Source organism: Syngnathus scovelli, chromosome 1 (genome assembly GCF_024217435.2).
Source record: "Syngnathus scovelli strain Florida chromosome 1, RoL_Ssco_1.2, whole genome shotgun sequence".
In the NCBI taxonomy this organism is placed as follows: Eukaryota; Metazoa; Chordata; class Actinopteri; order Syngnathiformes; family Syngnathidae; genus Syngnathus; species Syngnathus scovelli.
In genome coordinates this window covers 9,115,001-9,127,990 of record NC_090847.1, presented here as the reverse complement: position 1 = coordinate 9,127,990, position 12,990 = coordinate 9,115,001, and the positions used below count along the sequence as shown (strand labels likewise).

The 12,990-nt window shown below is 40.8% G+C and overlaps 1 protein-coding gene across 6 annotated transcripts in view; it reads right to left on the bottom strand.

Moving 5' to 3' along the window:
• The window catches only part of atp8a1 (ATPase phospholipid transporting 8A1), a 90,101-nt gene that overhangs the window by 51,545 nt on the left and 25,566 nt on the right, over positions 1–12,990 (bottom strand). For 4 of the 6 annotated variants that reach the window (XR_007488314.2, XM_049753556.2, XM_049753547.2 and 1 more), the window contains 9 exons: positions 12,057–12,126; positions 11,774–11,901; positions 11,004–11,115; positions 10,405–10,570; positions 6,491–6,618; positions 6,001–6,078; positions 5,837–5,925; positions 3,712–3,756; positions 928–1,000 (listed from right to left, as the gene is read on the bottom strand). Coding sequence is in view for 5 of the 6 variants with exons in the window: in XM_049753556.2 (XP_049609513.1) it covers positions 928–1,000; positions 3,712–3,756; positions 5,837–5,925; positions 6,001–6,078; positions 6,491–6,618; positions 10,405–10,570; positions 11,004–11,115; positions 11,774–11,901; positions 12,057–12,126 (889 nt within the window). In the remaining variant the exon portion in view is untranslated. The remainder of the gene's footprint in view (positions 1–927; positions 1,001–3,711; positions 3,757–5,836; positions 5,926–6,000; positions 6,079–6,490; positions 6,619–10,404; positions 10,571–11,003; positions 11,116–11,773; positions 11,902–12,056; positions 12,127–12,990) is intronic. The other 2 variants (XM_049753562.2, XM_068652192.1) reach the window with 1 other exon arrangement.

The window sequence follows — 12,990 nt, the reverse complement described above, 5'->3', positions numbered from 1 at the left end:
GTCCAGGTGGCCATGAAAGCCCTTTTCTGTTCTTATGCTAATCTAGTTCGGGTTGACAGGTATTCTCTGAAGGACGAGACACTGTGTGTTGCATGGATGTATGAAGGCCACAGCTTAATGCAGGGTTTAGTTTAGGCATGTAACTGTGAGGCTTAAGGAGTTATTATGCAAAAGAGGGCCTTGACAAGTTCAAGCGCAAAGAGCTGACGAGACGGTCTTGTTGGTCAGGGAATACTGCACTGTCAGCGATCGACCCAGACCCTTGACCCCCACTGACTGGTGGGTCGTCGCCTTCTGTCACGACAATGGTGATGGATGCCTACTTTTGACATAAACTGTGTGGCAAAAGTTGACAAGTCCAGGGAAAAAATGGTGCATTGATTCAAGAGAAAGTGAAAAGCACTGGGGGAGACGTTTATTTTTGTCGCTGCTGTGGTTTAATTCTCTTGGGTGATGTCAAACCTCAACAGTCAGTGTGAACAGTAAAAGTCAAGTCAAATTTATTTGTATAGCCCTTAATCACAAAAACGTCACAGGGCCACGGTAGAAGTGTGGTTCATATTATTTAGCAAGAAGCTATAACACTAGATAGCTAGAAAAATAAATAAATAAATAGCTAACTACAAAAGACAACAATAAATATGAAGAAAGAAATAGGTTCAGAGGATTATGGTGTTGCATATGGTAAGTAATGAATATAGTATAGACCTATTTTGGTTATAGCAGTATTTAACGATATAGTCTAATATTAATATTACTATATGATTTTGACGGCAATATGTTATGTACAGTTTGATCCAAAACATTTCCTCAGGCTGACCTAACACAGGGTTCGTTATCAAGAGGGTAGGATACTGTACACATTCGGATTGCACATCATTTCTTGTTCTGAGCAACAAACATAAGTTGACAGGCACCTTTACTCACATGATTACTTTGGAGGTTTTCCAACAAGCTCTGGTCAATAAATCCCGACTCTTCTGACGAATGCGTGCTGTGCCTGGGAAGAGAACACGACACGCGTTTAACAAAAGAATGCACCAAAATAACAGTGGAAATGACACACATATACATCTAGATCAATACATACGTAGATATTGATACATAGAGCCTTTACTGCAGTGTTGAAGAGGATGGTCTCTTTATTAAAGCCCCGATTATGTATAAAATGACACGTGGCTTGTATCATTGCAAATTCTCATGATATAGTTTTCTTATAGAGTATATTAAAACAGAAAAGAGGGCTGATTTTTCAATTTGTTAATTCATAATCAGGTTTAGGTAAAATTGTTGTTTTACTCATAAAACACTAAGCCAGAGTTTGTTTTTACTGTAGCCATTTAGACTAGCGAAGATGTTCAAGACACTGAACCAATAAAATTGTTGTGGAAGCAATGAAGAATCAATTCATGCATTATATTTATATGACAACACCCGTCTGTTCGAGTACTGATAGGTATCCACTGCTACAGTGGTCACTACCATGTGTTTAAGGGAAGCAATAAAATATCATTCCACATGCTGTTAATATAACAAGACAATGCTTAAAAGGAAACAACATCACCAAATCAGAGCCAAGCTTAATAAAGAATTAGAAAGCGCATTAGTTTCCTACGAGTACCATATAATGTTTACTGGAATAATTCATGAGAAAAACACAGTGATAAAATCTTTAATGAGCGGAGAGTTAAAAGCTAAGGGGGTGTTGTTGGTTAATAAAAGAAATGATGTCTTTCATTATCCCTACAGCTATAGAGTAGGCCCATCGAACGGCAGCTTGCCGGCTGTCCGGTAGCGATCGATCCAGCATTCCATGATAAATGGCGTCCTATAGATCAGGGCGACAGCAGCTTTTGTCTGTAGCACTGCAGGCTTGATAGAAATGTTACCGCCAGTGGTTGCCATACAGAGGCGGTCATAAGTCTTCTCAAGCCTGCAGGACTGCTCGAATGGCCACTCCCATTTACGTTGGAGGGCAAACTCTAAGATGCCACATGCAAACAAGGCTAACATTTGGTTCTTTTAAAGATTACATTTGTGGAGAAACACAAATCTTTCTAAGCAATGCAAATGTTTATCCAACCACAATGACACAATAAACCACTAATGCTAGATTGCAGATTTTGCTGATAGTGATAACATGATGCATGTATGACCACACACAGTGACACCACATTGCAGGGGCCTTACGCATTAACATTTGACATTATCTTATGCTAATGCAGCAACAAAGACTGAGTAGCCTGGCTGCACAGGGAAAGGAAAGGAGATCCTATAAATGAGGTCCATTCGGGCATCACTCAACATGTCCACGGTCGTGATGAAACATTTCAGGCTCCGGCGCGGTAACTTATCGATTGGCTGCCAGCGCAGCGGGGTGCCGTCACGACAGGAACATGGCTGCTGACAGCTTTCAATCAATTACCGGGGGCTGTATCCAGGTTAAAGCTTAATAGCTGGAGGCTTGGATGGCTTTCAGAAATAACCAGTAGAAGGATGGTATCATCCCAAACTAAGTTCTGACTGTAGTCCAATAAATCCAAAGCAATTGGCTTACATGAATATTTCATGTATATTTCATGAATATCCTCCAAAACATGGATAACATCTATGGTCAAGTGTTACTCGGTACACCAGCGTTGGATGTTGTCCAGCGTCCAGGTTTTATTACATTCTACTTTTAACAATTGTCTTTCATCTTGGCAAAACACTATTAAGACAAGTTATTACTGTATTGTAATAAACCTCACAAAAAAACAGCATGTTTTGAACAATATCAGTCTGACTATAAAATTTGCCAGTTAAAAAGAATTCTGTTGATGTCAATCGAAACTATATATGTTGCCTTTTTTCTAGTGTTTTTATAAAATACCTGGCGGTGAATATTCTTTCTTGCTCTTGAAAATATGAGGATCAAATTGATTTTCATTGGATTAAAAAGTGGAACTTTATAGTTGCATATTGCAAATTTCTGATTATTACAGTAGCTGAAGGACAACTGTGTTCACATCAATATGGGCATAGAGACCTATTCCTAAACATGATGTTTTGGTGAAAAGCTTCTTGACATTTGCACGTTTACGAAAATTCATGACTATGCAGGTGGAAAAAAAACTTGAAACAACAAACTTTCAACTTCAAACTTTAAAAAAAAAAAAAAAAGTATTTACGTGAATTCTTATTTTATGAGTAAAAAAAATCCTTGCTAGATACTCAATGGATAACATCAGCAAATATTTGTTAAAAGCCCTCTTGGTTGATCTAACAATCCCAAGAGCTGATTTTAGTTTGTTTTTATTAGTGACCCATTCTATACAATAGCAATGCCACATGCATGATAGAAGTCTCAAAACTGGTTTCCGTGGACAGAAAAAGCAGTTAAAGGACAACTGTTCACAGTAACTTCAACGCCATCGCCACACACGCCCTGATCGCCCATGCAAAAATACTTGCAGCATGCAGACCTGCGTACACGTGTGTGTGCACATGTGTGCGTGTATGTCGGAGAGATAGTCAGAAATCAGATGGTAAAAGAGTACGGTATGATATGCGATTAAACTCTTTGTCTTCACATCACAACAGTTAGACACACTGAAAGGACTCCCTCATATTAGTCAAACATGAACAACAGGGTTGCGTTCCAACTTAGTCACACATCCACCAAAGGCAGGGCAGCACTACAACGTCAAACAAGCAGCCCAATCATCTTACCCGTCGTCCTCCGCAAAACTACCATCCTCAGTCTCAGGCACGTGACTGTTGAAGCCATTGTAGGAAGGAAAAAAAAAAAAGGAAATAAAGGCTGATTGTTAATGTGTTCTGAATACTAATCATGTGTTGTTACTATTAGGGGATATGTTAGGATGCTAGGAAAGATTGGAGCCAGGTTGCAAGGGTTTGGTAGGAACGTGTTCTGTAGAAATGTGTCAAAGATATGTCCAATAATAATGTGAGCAACAGATTTTTTTTAATGTACTTTCATTCTTCATCTTAACAACTATATAAATATGAATACAACGCATTTTAATTCTAATGTACTAAAAAATATAGTATTATAAATTCACAATTAAACGAAGCATTTTTGCAGCAAATAAAACATTTCCTGCACTCAACGGGACTGAGTGATTAAGATTAAATTAGTTAATATTAATACATTAATTTCATTAACTGTCAAATATATTTCTATATTATTTTTATCTCATCCGTATCAATTTGCATTTCCCACTTGGATGTCAAGCTTAGGAGATGGTATGCACTTCACTTAGCTTAACAACATCTCTCCTTGAGATTTGGACTCCTTTCCAGTGGATTTAATGTCTACACCCTCGGGGATGACTTTATTAATTACAGCAGCCCTTCTTCATTTGTGGAGAGGAACGCATGCAGGCAGGCAGTTGTGTCAGTACTTTTGTGTGTGTGTGTGTGTGTGTGTCTGTGTGTGTCTGTGTGTGTGTGTGTGTCACCCAATTACAAGCCACGACTTTGCACGCACTTGTGCTAAAAATGTTTTCGTGTTTCCCTTGTAAAAAAAAAAAAGATTTTCACACAACCCTAATGCGTAAAACTCAAAAAGCCGAGTTAGTACATTCCAGATGAAGACGCACGCAAAGCTGTTTAGAAACAACACTACTAAAGATACTCAATGTCACCTTAGGCGAGAAGCAAAATGGGACATCTGCGATGGGAATAGACAGCAATGTGTCATACGGCAAAGCCAGCCTGTGTGTTGAGTGCAAGAATAAATGTACAGAAATATGTCAAGTCGTGAATGCCGTCGGAGCTTTGCCTAATTAAAAGGCGTCGTATTTTGATTTGAATCCATAAATGGGAATTAAAAGTAAAGACTTTGGTGAGGATTGGGCAGAGACTGCAGGCTGAGTGAAGTACGGCGGCAAGAGCTTTTGTCCCCGGCCGACAGACCTCATTTTGTTCATTTAGAAAGCTGCAAGTTAAAAATTCAAATAAAAAAAATAAGTTTGAAACTGTGACATTTCATCCAACTCCCGGTGAATAAAATAAAAACAATGTATGGATGGTGGGAGAACGTTTATGTTAATCAACCGGAAATAACTTTTAGAATTGAGAAGAGTCGAGCTGTCTTAGTGGGCAGTGAAAAGAGGTCATTCATGAAGTTTTGGAAGTCCTCCTAACCACCTTTTCACTAAATGAAGTTTTATTCTATTGTCCTTGGCTTGTGTATTTAAACTGACGGAGGGTTCAGTCGGAATCTTTGCTTTTTCTGCCCTTTTATTATTTATTTATTACACTGTTGCGCCCTAGTTATCCTGCTCTTCTTTGGGGCAAACGTAGAAATTGATGGAAAATGGTATTTTGTGAAATGACAGTGCAACATTTATTTTTGTCCTAAATTATCCCTCAAGGAAATTAAGTGGAATCTCATTTCTTGGAATTACTGACATCCACAATTTTTGGGGTCCTCATCAAAATATCCTTTTATCTATCCTTTTGTCTGCACATGATCAATCAAGCTTTTAATTAAATTCCAAAATGATTAATCATGCTCTGCCATGCTCGCACTTCACTCTTGTAAATGTTTCTTTTCAGTGAGGTAAAACATTAGTGGGTGGTTAAGTGAACTGAGTGGTATGTGCATGGAAAAATAGGTGCAGATGCTCCTCTGCCCTCCAAAATGTTGGACAAAGACAACAGAGGAGCTGTCAAATGTCAACAGTATACAGCCTTTTTATTTATAGCTTAGGACCTGACAAAGCTGCTACTGATTAGTTGAAGAAGGAGAGAAAGCAACAAAAGAGAAGGTGACAGAAGAGGAAGCAACGAGAAAAGTCTGTGTGCGTGTGGAGGGGGGGTTACATACCCGTAGGCCACGCCAGCGATGGTGCACTTCTTAAACTGCATGACATTGCAGGTCAGCGTGCCCGTCTTGTCAGAGAAAATGTATTTCACCTGCCCAGCAGGGAGAGGACATTCAAGATGGAGCACAATTAGAACGACAAAGATAAGACACACTGCTTTTATTACCTGGCCCAACTCTTCATTCAGGTTGGACGTGCGGGCCATGGCAGGTGTGTTGGTCGGCTCGTAGACCATATCGGTGTCCTGGCCAAGTCACAAAGAACAATCAACACATGATATAACTGCAACATTTCAAACTGGAATCCTACAGCTCCCACTCTCCACTTCAATGAAACAATCAGGTTAATTATTAATGATTGGTGATGTTGAAAAATGAGACTGAAGTTTGGGGGACTGTCCTGATATTTTTCATCGTGGAAGCAGTCAAAATCAAACGGGTTCTTTGCCTGGCAAAGAAGTGGAAACTGTACATGGAAATGTTTTTTCCACAGACACCTGTTTGATTTTGTCATCTCGTTCCTAGTTAGAAGACCTAGTTGAACAAAGTACAAAAACAGTCAACAGTGTAGAAAAGGTCAAATCCTGGTCACCTGTAAAAACGAGAAAGCATCTTTCAGCTGAAAATAGAACACGGAAAGCTTAACTCCCGGCTCACCCAATTGATGAAGAAGGCCTGGATGAACTTGATGACCTCCAGTGTGACCAGCAGACTGATGGGGATCAGATTGTTGAACAGGATGATGAAGGTGAGGAAGTTGAGGCCGAAGTTCGCCGCCCCGCCATCTACGGAGGGGAGACGGGTTTGGACACAGGAAGTGATACACAGGAGGCTCGTCAGCGCCGGGTTCATGAGCATCCGTCGGTAAAATGTTAAGAGCCCGCAGCTACTTCCAGCCAATGGTCCCTATTATCCCAAAGCGGGGAGAGTGTGTTGGGCTAACATGGAGCACTGGCTGGAAATGAACCCATCCTCTCACCCAGGAGTCAAATTTAACATCCCATAGATTGACAGTGAGGGACTAAGGTGTCTCCGTTGTGTCACAGCAACAGCCTTGGCATCCAGCTTGATCCAGGCAATGAAGCACTATGCAAAATGATGCCCCCGCCCCCATTCCCAAAAGTGGCAATGATCAACAGAGAACCCCACGGACACCAAACATGAAAACAGGAGGGATGTCATTTACCTTGCCACAGCTTGCGGGAGCTTGCAAGAGTTACCTTCCTCAAGCCAACTTCATCTTAGCATTGAGAGGAGGGCCCCCTTGCCATGACATAGCAAAAGAAAACAAAACCAACAAACGCATGGCGGGATGGAAGCTATACTGCTACTGGTACAACAAATACAGGGAGTCTCAGAAGTGTGGAGGAGGGAGGGGCAGACAAACGCACTGGATGCTGTCAAGACAAAGGAGGGAGATTCAGTCCATAACACATTGCCAACCAAGAAGGAGTGGAAAAGAGCGGGTGGATGACGCCGACGTATTAATGATGACCACTGCACTGCATTGTTAGGTCCCTTCACTCAAAAACTCAGCTGTTTGGTTGCAAAGAACACCACAGGGCAAGCGCCAGTGCAAAAGCACACAAGGGGAGTACAGTGCAACCTCTAAAGTTGAATGCCCTACCTTAAAGTCTTGTAAATTTGACACACCGCAAGGAAGTGTTGTTAAAAAAAAACTCAACTTTAAATGATTTAAAAAAAAACAAAAAAAAACTTGAAGCTTACAAACAATGATGTACGTGTACTCCCGCCTGATAACGAGGCGTTCTATAGCGGCAACGTCAGCCCAAACCCCTGCGTAAAAAAATTGTCCTTACTCGCAATCTGGTACATGTGGCGAGATCATGGCAGAATAGAAGGCACGCTAGAGCGCTTAATATTCGATTACTCTAGTGATCACTCAATAGTTTTCAGTCTTACTCTATGCTTTTCAGTCTTCACAGCAATTATCTCTAAACATGTAGATTGAATTTAGAAACAGATCGCTATTAGTATTAAAACCAGTTAACTTGTATGGCAATTAATGTTATATTGCCACCTTAAACATTTATATTTGCATAAACTGCTTTGTGTTCAACTTTAGAGATTCCACTGTACTTTCAATGTCATTTTAACCATTACTAACTATCAGCTAGTCACAGCAACAGGTTTTAGTTGAAGATGCATTTTATTCATCCTTTTATTAGCTTAGTGTATTTAAGTATGAGGATTTCCCTAAAATAAGAGCAAAAGCACAATTGAATGGCTTTTGGTGGAACAACACCAGCTCAGCATTTGACTGAATTCCTTTCTATTTTACTGAAAAATACAATCGAACAGGTTGGCTGAATGCATACGTATTTAGCAACTTGCACTCTTTGCCCTCAATCTGCATTGTTTTCACAGTATACATGTCGTCGATTGCCATCCTCAGCACTCCGTGACCGCTCAAAGTCACATTAATTATTCACGAGTGTTCAGTGACATACGAGCCGGCGGGATGCTGTGCGTGGCCAGCTAACGCACATTCTCCCCTTCATCTTCTCAATGTTGGCGAATGGCGAGGCTACAATCATTTTCTTTTACTGACTCATGTGATGCTAAATAATTTGGCAGGCTTTCCACCGCTCTCTTTTGTCACAGGCTGGACAATGCGCACTGGAAAGAGTCTCAACAATCTCCTTATGGCGGTACAATCAGTCTCAAGATGGAGCCCTGCTTTATGACTTACACTGCCCCCCTATAGCGTTTTGAACGTGTTTTTAACCCCTCGCCAAAAGCAATAGAGCACCAATAGAGCACCGTGTAGGGGGGTAGTTTAAGTCATACTGCAAGTTTAAATCGACCAGGACACAACCTCTCCTACAGGCCTATCAGGGCACAGAGTAATGGCTGAAGTACCACGATGATCACTTTGCGTACCAGAGCTTTGTCACTGCACACCAACTGTTCTTTTTTTTTTTTTTTTTTTAAACTAAGCAATAATAACGAGAACAAATCTGACCAGATGATAAAAGGCTGGAGGATTCATGCAATCCTATAAAACTGTGGCAGATGACTCCATGAAATTCCTGTGAATGTGACAAATTCAACCATTCACTCAATGTACATTTCATTTAGGTACCTCAGCAATCTCAAAACAAAAATGGTTGTAAAAATGTCAGTAACGGTTATTGAACCATGACAAAACAAGTAATCCTTGTACAGATAAAAAATCTGATTGTAAAAAGAAGTTCCAAGTTACTTTATGGAGGACTATTATATGAAAACCAGTGAAAAAACTGGTAGAGCATGGAAGATAAGTCAATTAATTGTCTTTGGTATCAAGTTAAAGATGAAATTTTGAAAATTGGTCAAAAATTATTTTGTGGCAGAATGTGGGCACCTTGTGTCAATCACTACAACAACATAAGGATGTAGGCGAAAACAATTTATCCCTGCAGCCATCTTGTCATTGTCCAAAATGTTGGATGTGTGGATGCTAATCAACAAAACAATGAGGTTCCAATAATAAGGTCATCTTAAATAAAACTCTTAATATCTTTTTTATAATTATTAATTTGAATCACAAATGAAAATGAGGTCTGAACTGTTCTAAACATTCAAAATAATGATCCAAATACCAATCTGGGCAAAAAAATATAGGCGGCGGACGAGGCAAATGATTATAAATCACATTACAAAGTTTTGCCCGGAAACGTCTACCGCTGCACCAGACCAGGAGCAGGTTTGCATGACTTCTCTTACCATTTGTAAAGTGGTTTGAAAAGATGGCAACAGGGACATTTGGAAAATGTCAGCCACTGCTCTCAGTCATAAACATGTACGCAGCCTCCTGCAGCAAACATCTTCTGGCGTATTACCGTCGCTCAGGGGCAGGGACAGAACTAGTCATTCTGGAGAAGAATGAGGGGTGGTTGTCTAAAGCTTGGCAGAGGCAAAGTGTTCCACGTGGCACAAAACAAAAGAGGACATCAAAATAAAAATGGAGGAAACATGAGACACCGTTTGCAACAGGCACTGAAAATAACTAGACGAAGGTGTAAGAGAGAGCTGGAGGGGAACACCTATCGTTGGATCCCTGGTATGTGCTTGTCCACGGGAACGGTCCCATACAAAGTTGGGCAACCGTATAGGGGGCGAGGGTAGGGGGCCTCATTTGCTTAGCAAAGGCAGAGCTTCAGTAAGGGGTTAGTAAGGGGAGGTCATTCACGGATGGCCAAGGCTTTAAAATGGTTGTTACCTGGAGCTGTTAAAAAAACGACAACAAAGAAAAACAACAAAATCAAACACAACATTAGAAAGGGAACAAAAAAAGTACAGCAGCGCAGTGATATTCAACCATTTGGCACTCAACACATCTAGGCATCAGTTAACAGGGAATTGGAGCATTCCCGCATTGGCACATATTTCACTTGTTATGAGAGAAACATTGTTTAACTGAGGCAACTGAACAAACGAAAAAGACACGTACATACCAGCATTTAAGGAAGTAACTTAAAACGACAAAGAAATAAGCTGATATGGACACAAGTGAGCTCAAATATGTGCAATGAGAGGTGGCGAGTGGCCTCAGGGGGGACTCTTACAGTTGAGGTCCATGTACCAGGCGTCATTGCCACACCGGTACTTCCAGATGGTTTGGCCCACGGAGCAGACTAATGAGATGGCGAGCAGGCAGCCAAACAAGACCAGAATCTGAAAGTTGGTGATGCGCTCCACGTTGGACAACTTCAGCGGCGGCCGAGTGGAGTTCTGACAAGCCCAAAAAAAATAAAAAAGAGGAAGTGTGGTCAATGTTGAAATATCTGAGAAGTGCAGTTGGTTGGCCCTGAATTTAAGTATGCTAATAGTAGCAAAGAGAATGTGTAAAAATTTGTAATGTGGGGCACGACAGTAGTAAAAAATAAAAACCTGCAAGTAAGGTGAAAGCATGCACTCCACATCGGAAGTTCAGAGACCGGATTGGAACCCGCCCAATCTCAGAACTGGGAGGCAGATGTGCTAACGATTCATTCATAGCAATGAAGTGCATTTAATTAGATATTTTTCCTTACTGACTGCTACAGACTGTCTTGGATTAATAAGGCTTTTTTTATTAGTACTATGGCATCCTAAAAATAAAACAGCAGCACTTCACCATGAACCTGCCTCAGGTAAGATTAATTGCATTTCACGGTGATAGTACCTGCATAAGTTTTGTGTCATGGCCCGTGTAGACCACCACACCATGGACCCATTGTGTGTTCCTCAGCTGGGCTCCTCTCAATAAGATCTGGTCTGGACCAAGCGGCACTGTGCTGTAGTCGGGGGTGAGGAAAAAAAACACACATTACGTACATGGATATGAAGACTGCATACGATTTCTATCGAAGGCTCACACTCTATTTCTCCTGATTTCATACTGGAATTTATTGGCTGTTGTTGTGTAGTCAGGTGCTGCCTGTACTGAAGCAAAATCACTACTTCTGAAAAGATTTAGAATGACACAAAAGGAACATGACGCTATTAAACCCTCTAAAAGCCAAACGTACTTCTGAAAATTGCTTACTCAGGGAAGCTTTTTAGTTCCCAGATGATTAAATCATAACGTCATAACATTGTATCCAGTCCCTCATAAAAATGCATTTTCCTCCCAGTGACACAGCCTTTGAAGCAACGCATAGCGGTAATTGAATTTGAGCGAACCAGGTGCCTTCAGCAGACAATGCACTCAGCTACGGGCTAATGGATCAGCCAAAGTTTCAATATCTTAACAGGTTAAAAGGGATTATACAAACAGCTGTGGGCTTTTCAAACTTGATGGATTAAATAACACGTTGTCCTTAAAGTTCCTGAAATTTTTCAGGTAGAAAGAATATCACAGAAAATATATAAACAATGGTAACCCTGATTGTTTTCAAAAGCTTCCTGGAAAAAAACATACAGTCAAAAATGTAGTTTAACAAGTTTACCCACCTGTGGCCATCTAGTCGGATGTTCCCGACAAAATCATACAGATGACGGTTTGGGCACTCGCACTCCATCCTTCCTGAGAGACGCATCAGGCTGTCTATGTCCTTCAAGTCGGATGTCATTTGGAGACCCTGTTGATTTTGTCACTTCATGTGTCACCGGTAACAACAGGAACATTGATGCAACAATGTACTCCACAACAACAAAGAAGAAGAAAACAAGAGAGAGCGAGAGAGAGAGAGAGAGAGAGAGAGAGAGAGAGAGAGAGAGCGAGAGAGAGATTTACCTGTCTGATTTTTAAGTTTGTTTCACCATCTAGATTAGATGTTTCGATGTAGCACATTCCCTGTGGTTCACTGTTGAGGAAAGAGATAATGACATAAAACCGGTGAAGTGCTGGTGAGTCATGTATAAAACATATTAAAATGAATAAACATTATCTAATACTGTGGCGAAGGAAGTAAAAGTATGGCTGATTTTAATAACAGACAAATCTAGCCCACTTAATTTAGACAAGGTTGCTGTGCAGCAGCCTAATTATAGTTATACATATAAAGAAGCATTCTTTATTTGCAGACTGCTTGAACAACATGAAACTGCAAAGGGGCCGAGACAGGAGGAGAGAGAAAACTCCAGAGTGGCGTGATGCGAGCGAGAGGGCGTGCAGAGCACAAGAAGCAGAGCGGACAAATGAGCTTCTGACAGATTTCAGGCACAGGGACAGTGGTAGAGCATGCCACACTCTTAGCTACTCTTTGTGAGCAGTTCTTTGTTTTAGAGAGGGTTGGTCGAACCGTGGGAAGGGGGGGTGGTATCAAGAAAGAGCAAGTCTAGGGCTTTGCTGCTCTTTTTCTCTATAATCCAATAAGTGATGGGAGTTTCTCAAAACAAAAAATACAGCTGTATTTACATGACTTGCTAAAAACAAAAAATACAGCTGTATTTACATGACTTGCTAAAAACAAATTTGTTTGGAGTCAGGTTCAATTTGCTCCAGCCAATGGCGGTATTAGGTGGTTTACCATCCCAGGCATGGGACTTAAAAGGATTGAAAAATGCTTCCATTGTCTGGAGTGCTTGTCCTCATTAGGGTCACTGGTGAGGTGGAAGCCTTTATAAGATGACTGTCTGAGAGGCAAGGCACATCCACAACTGGTTGCAAATTGCAGGGAACATACAAGGACTCTTTCTGAATTACACTGACACAAAGGGAAATTGTG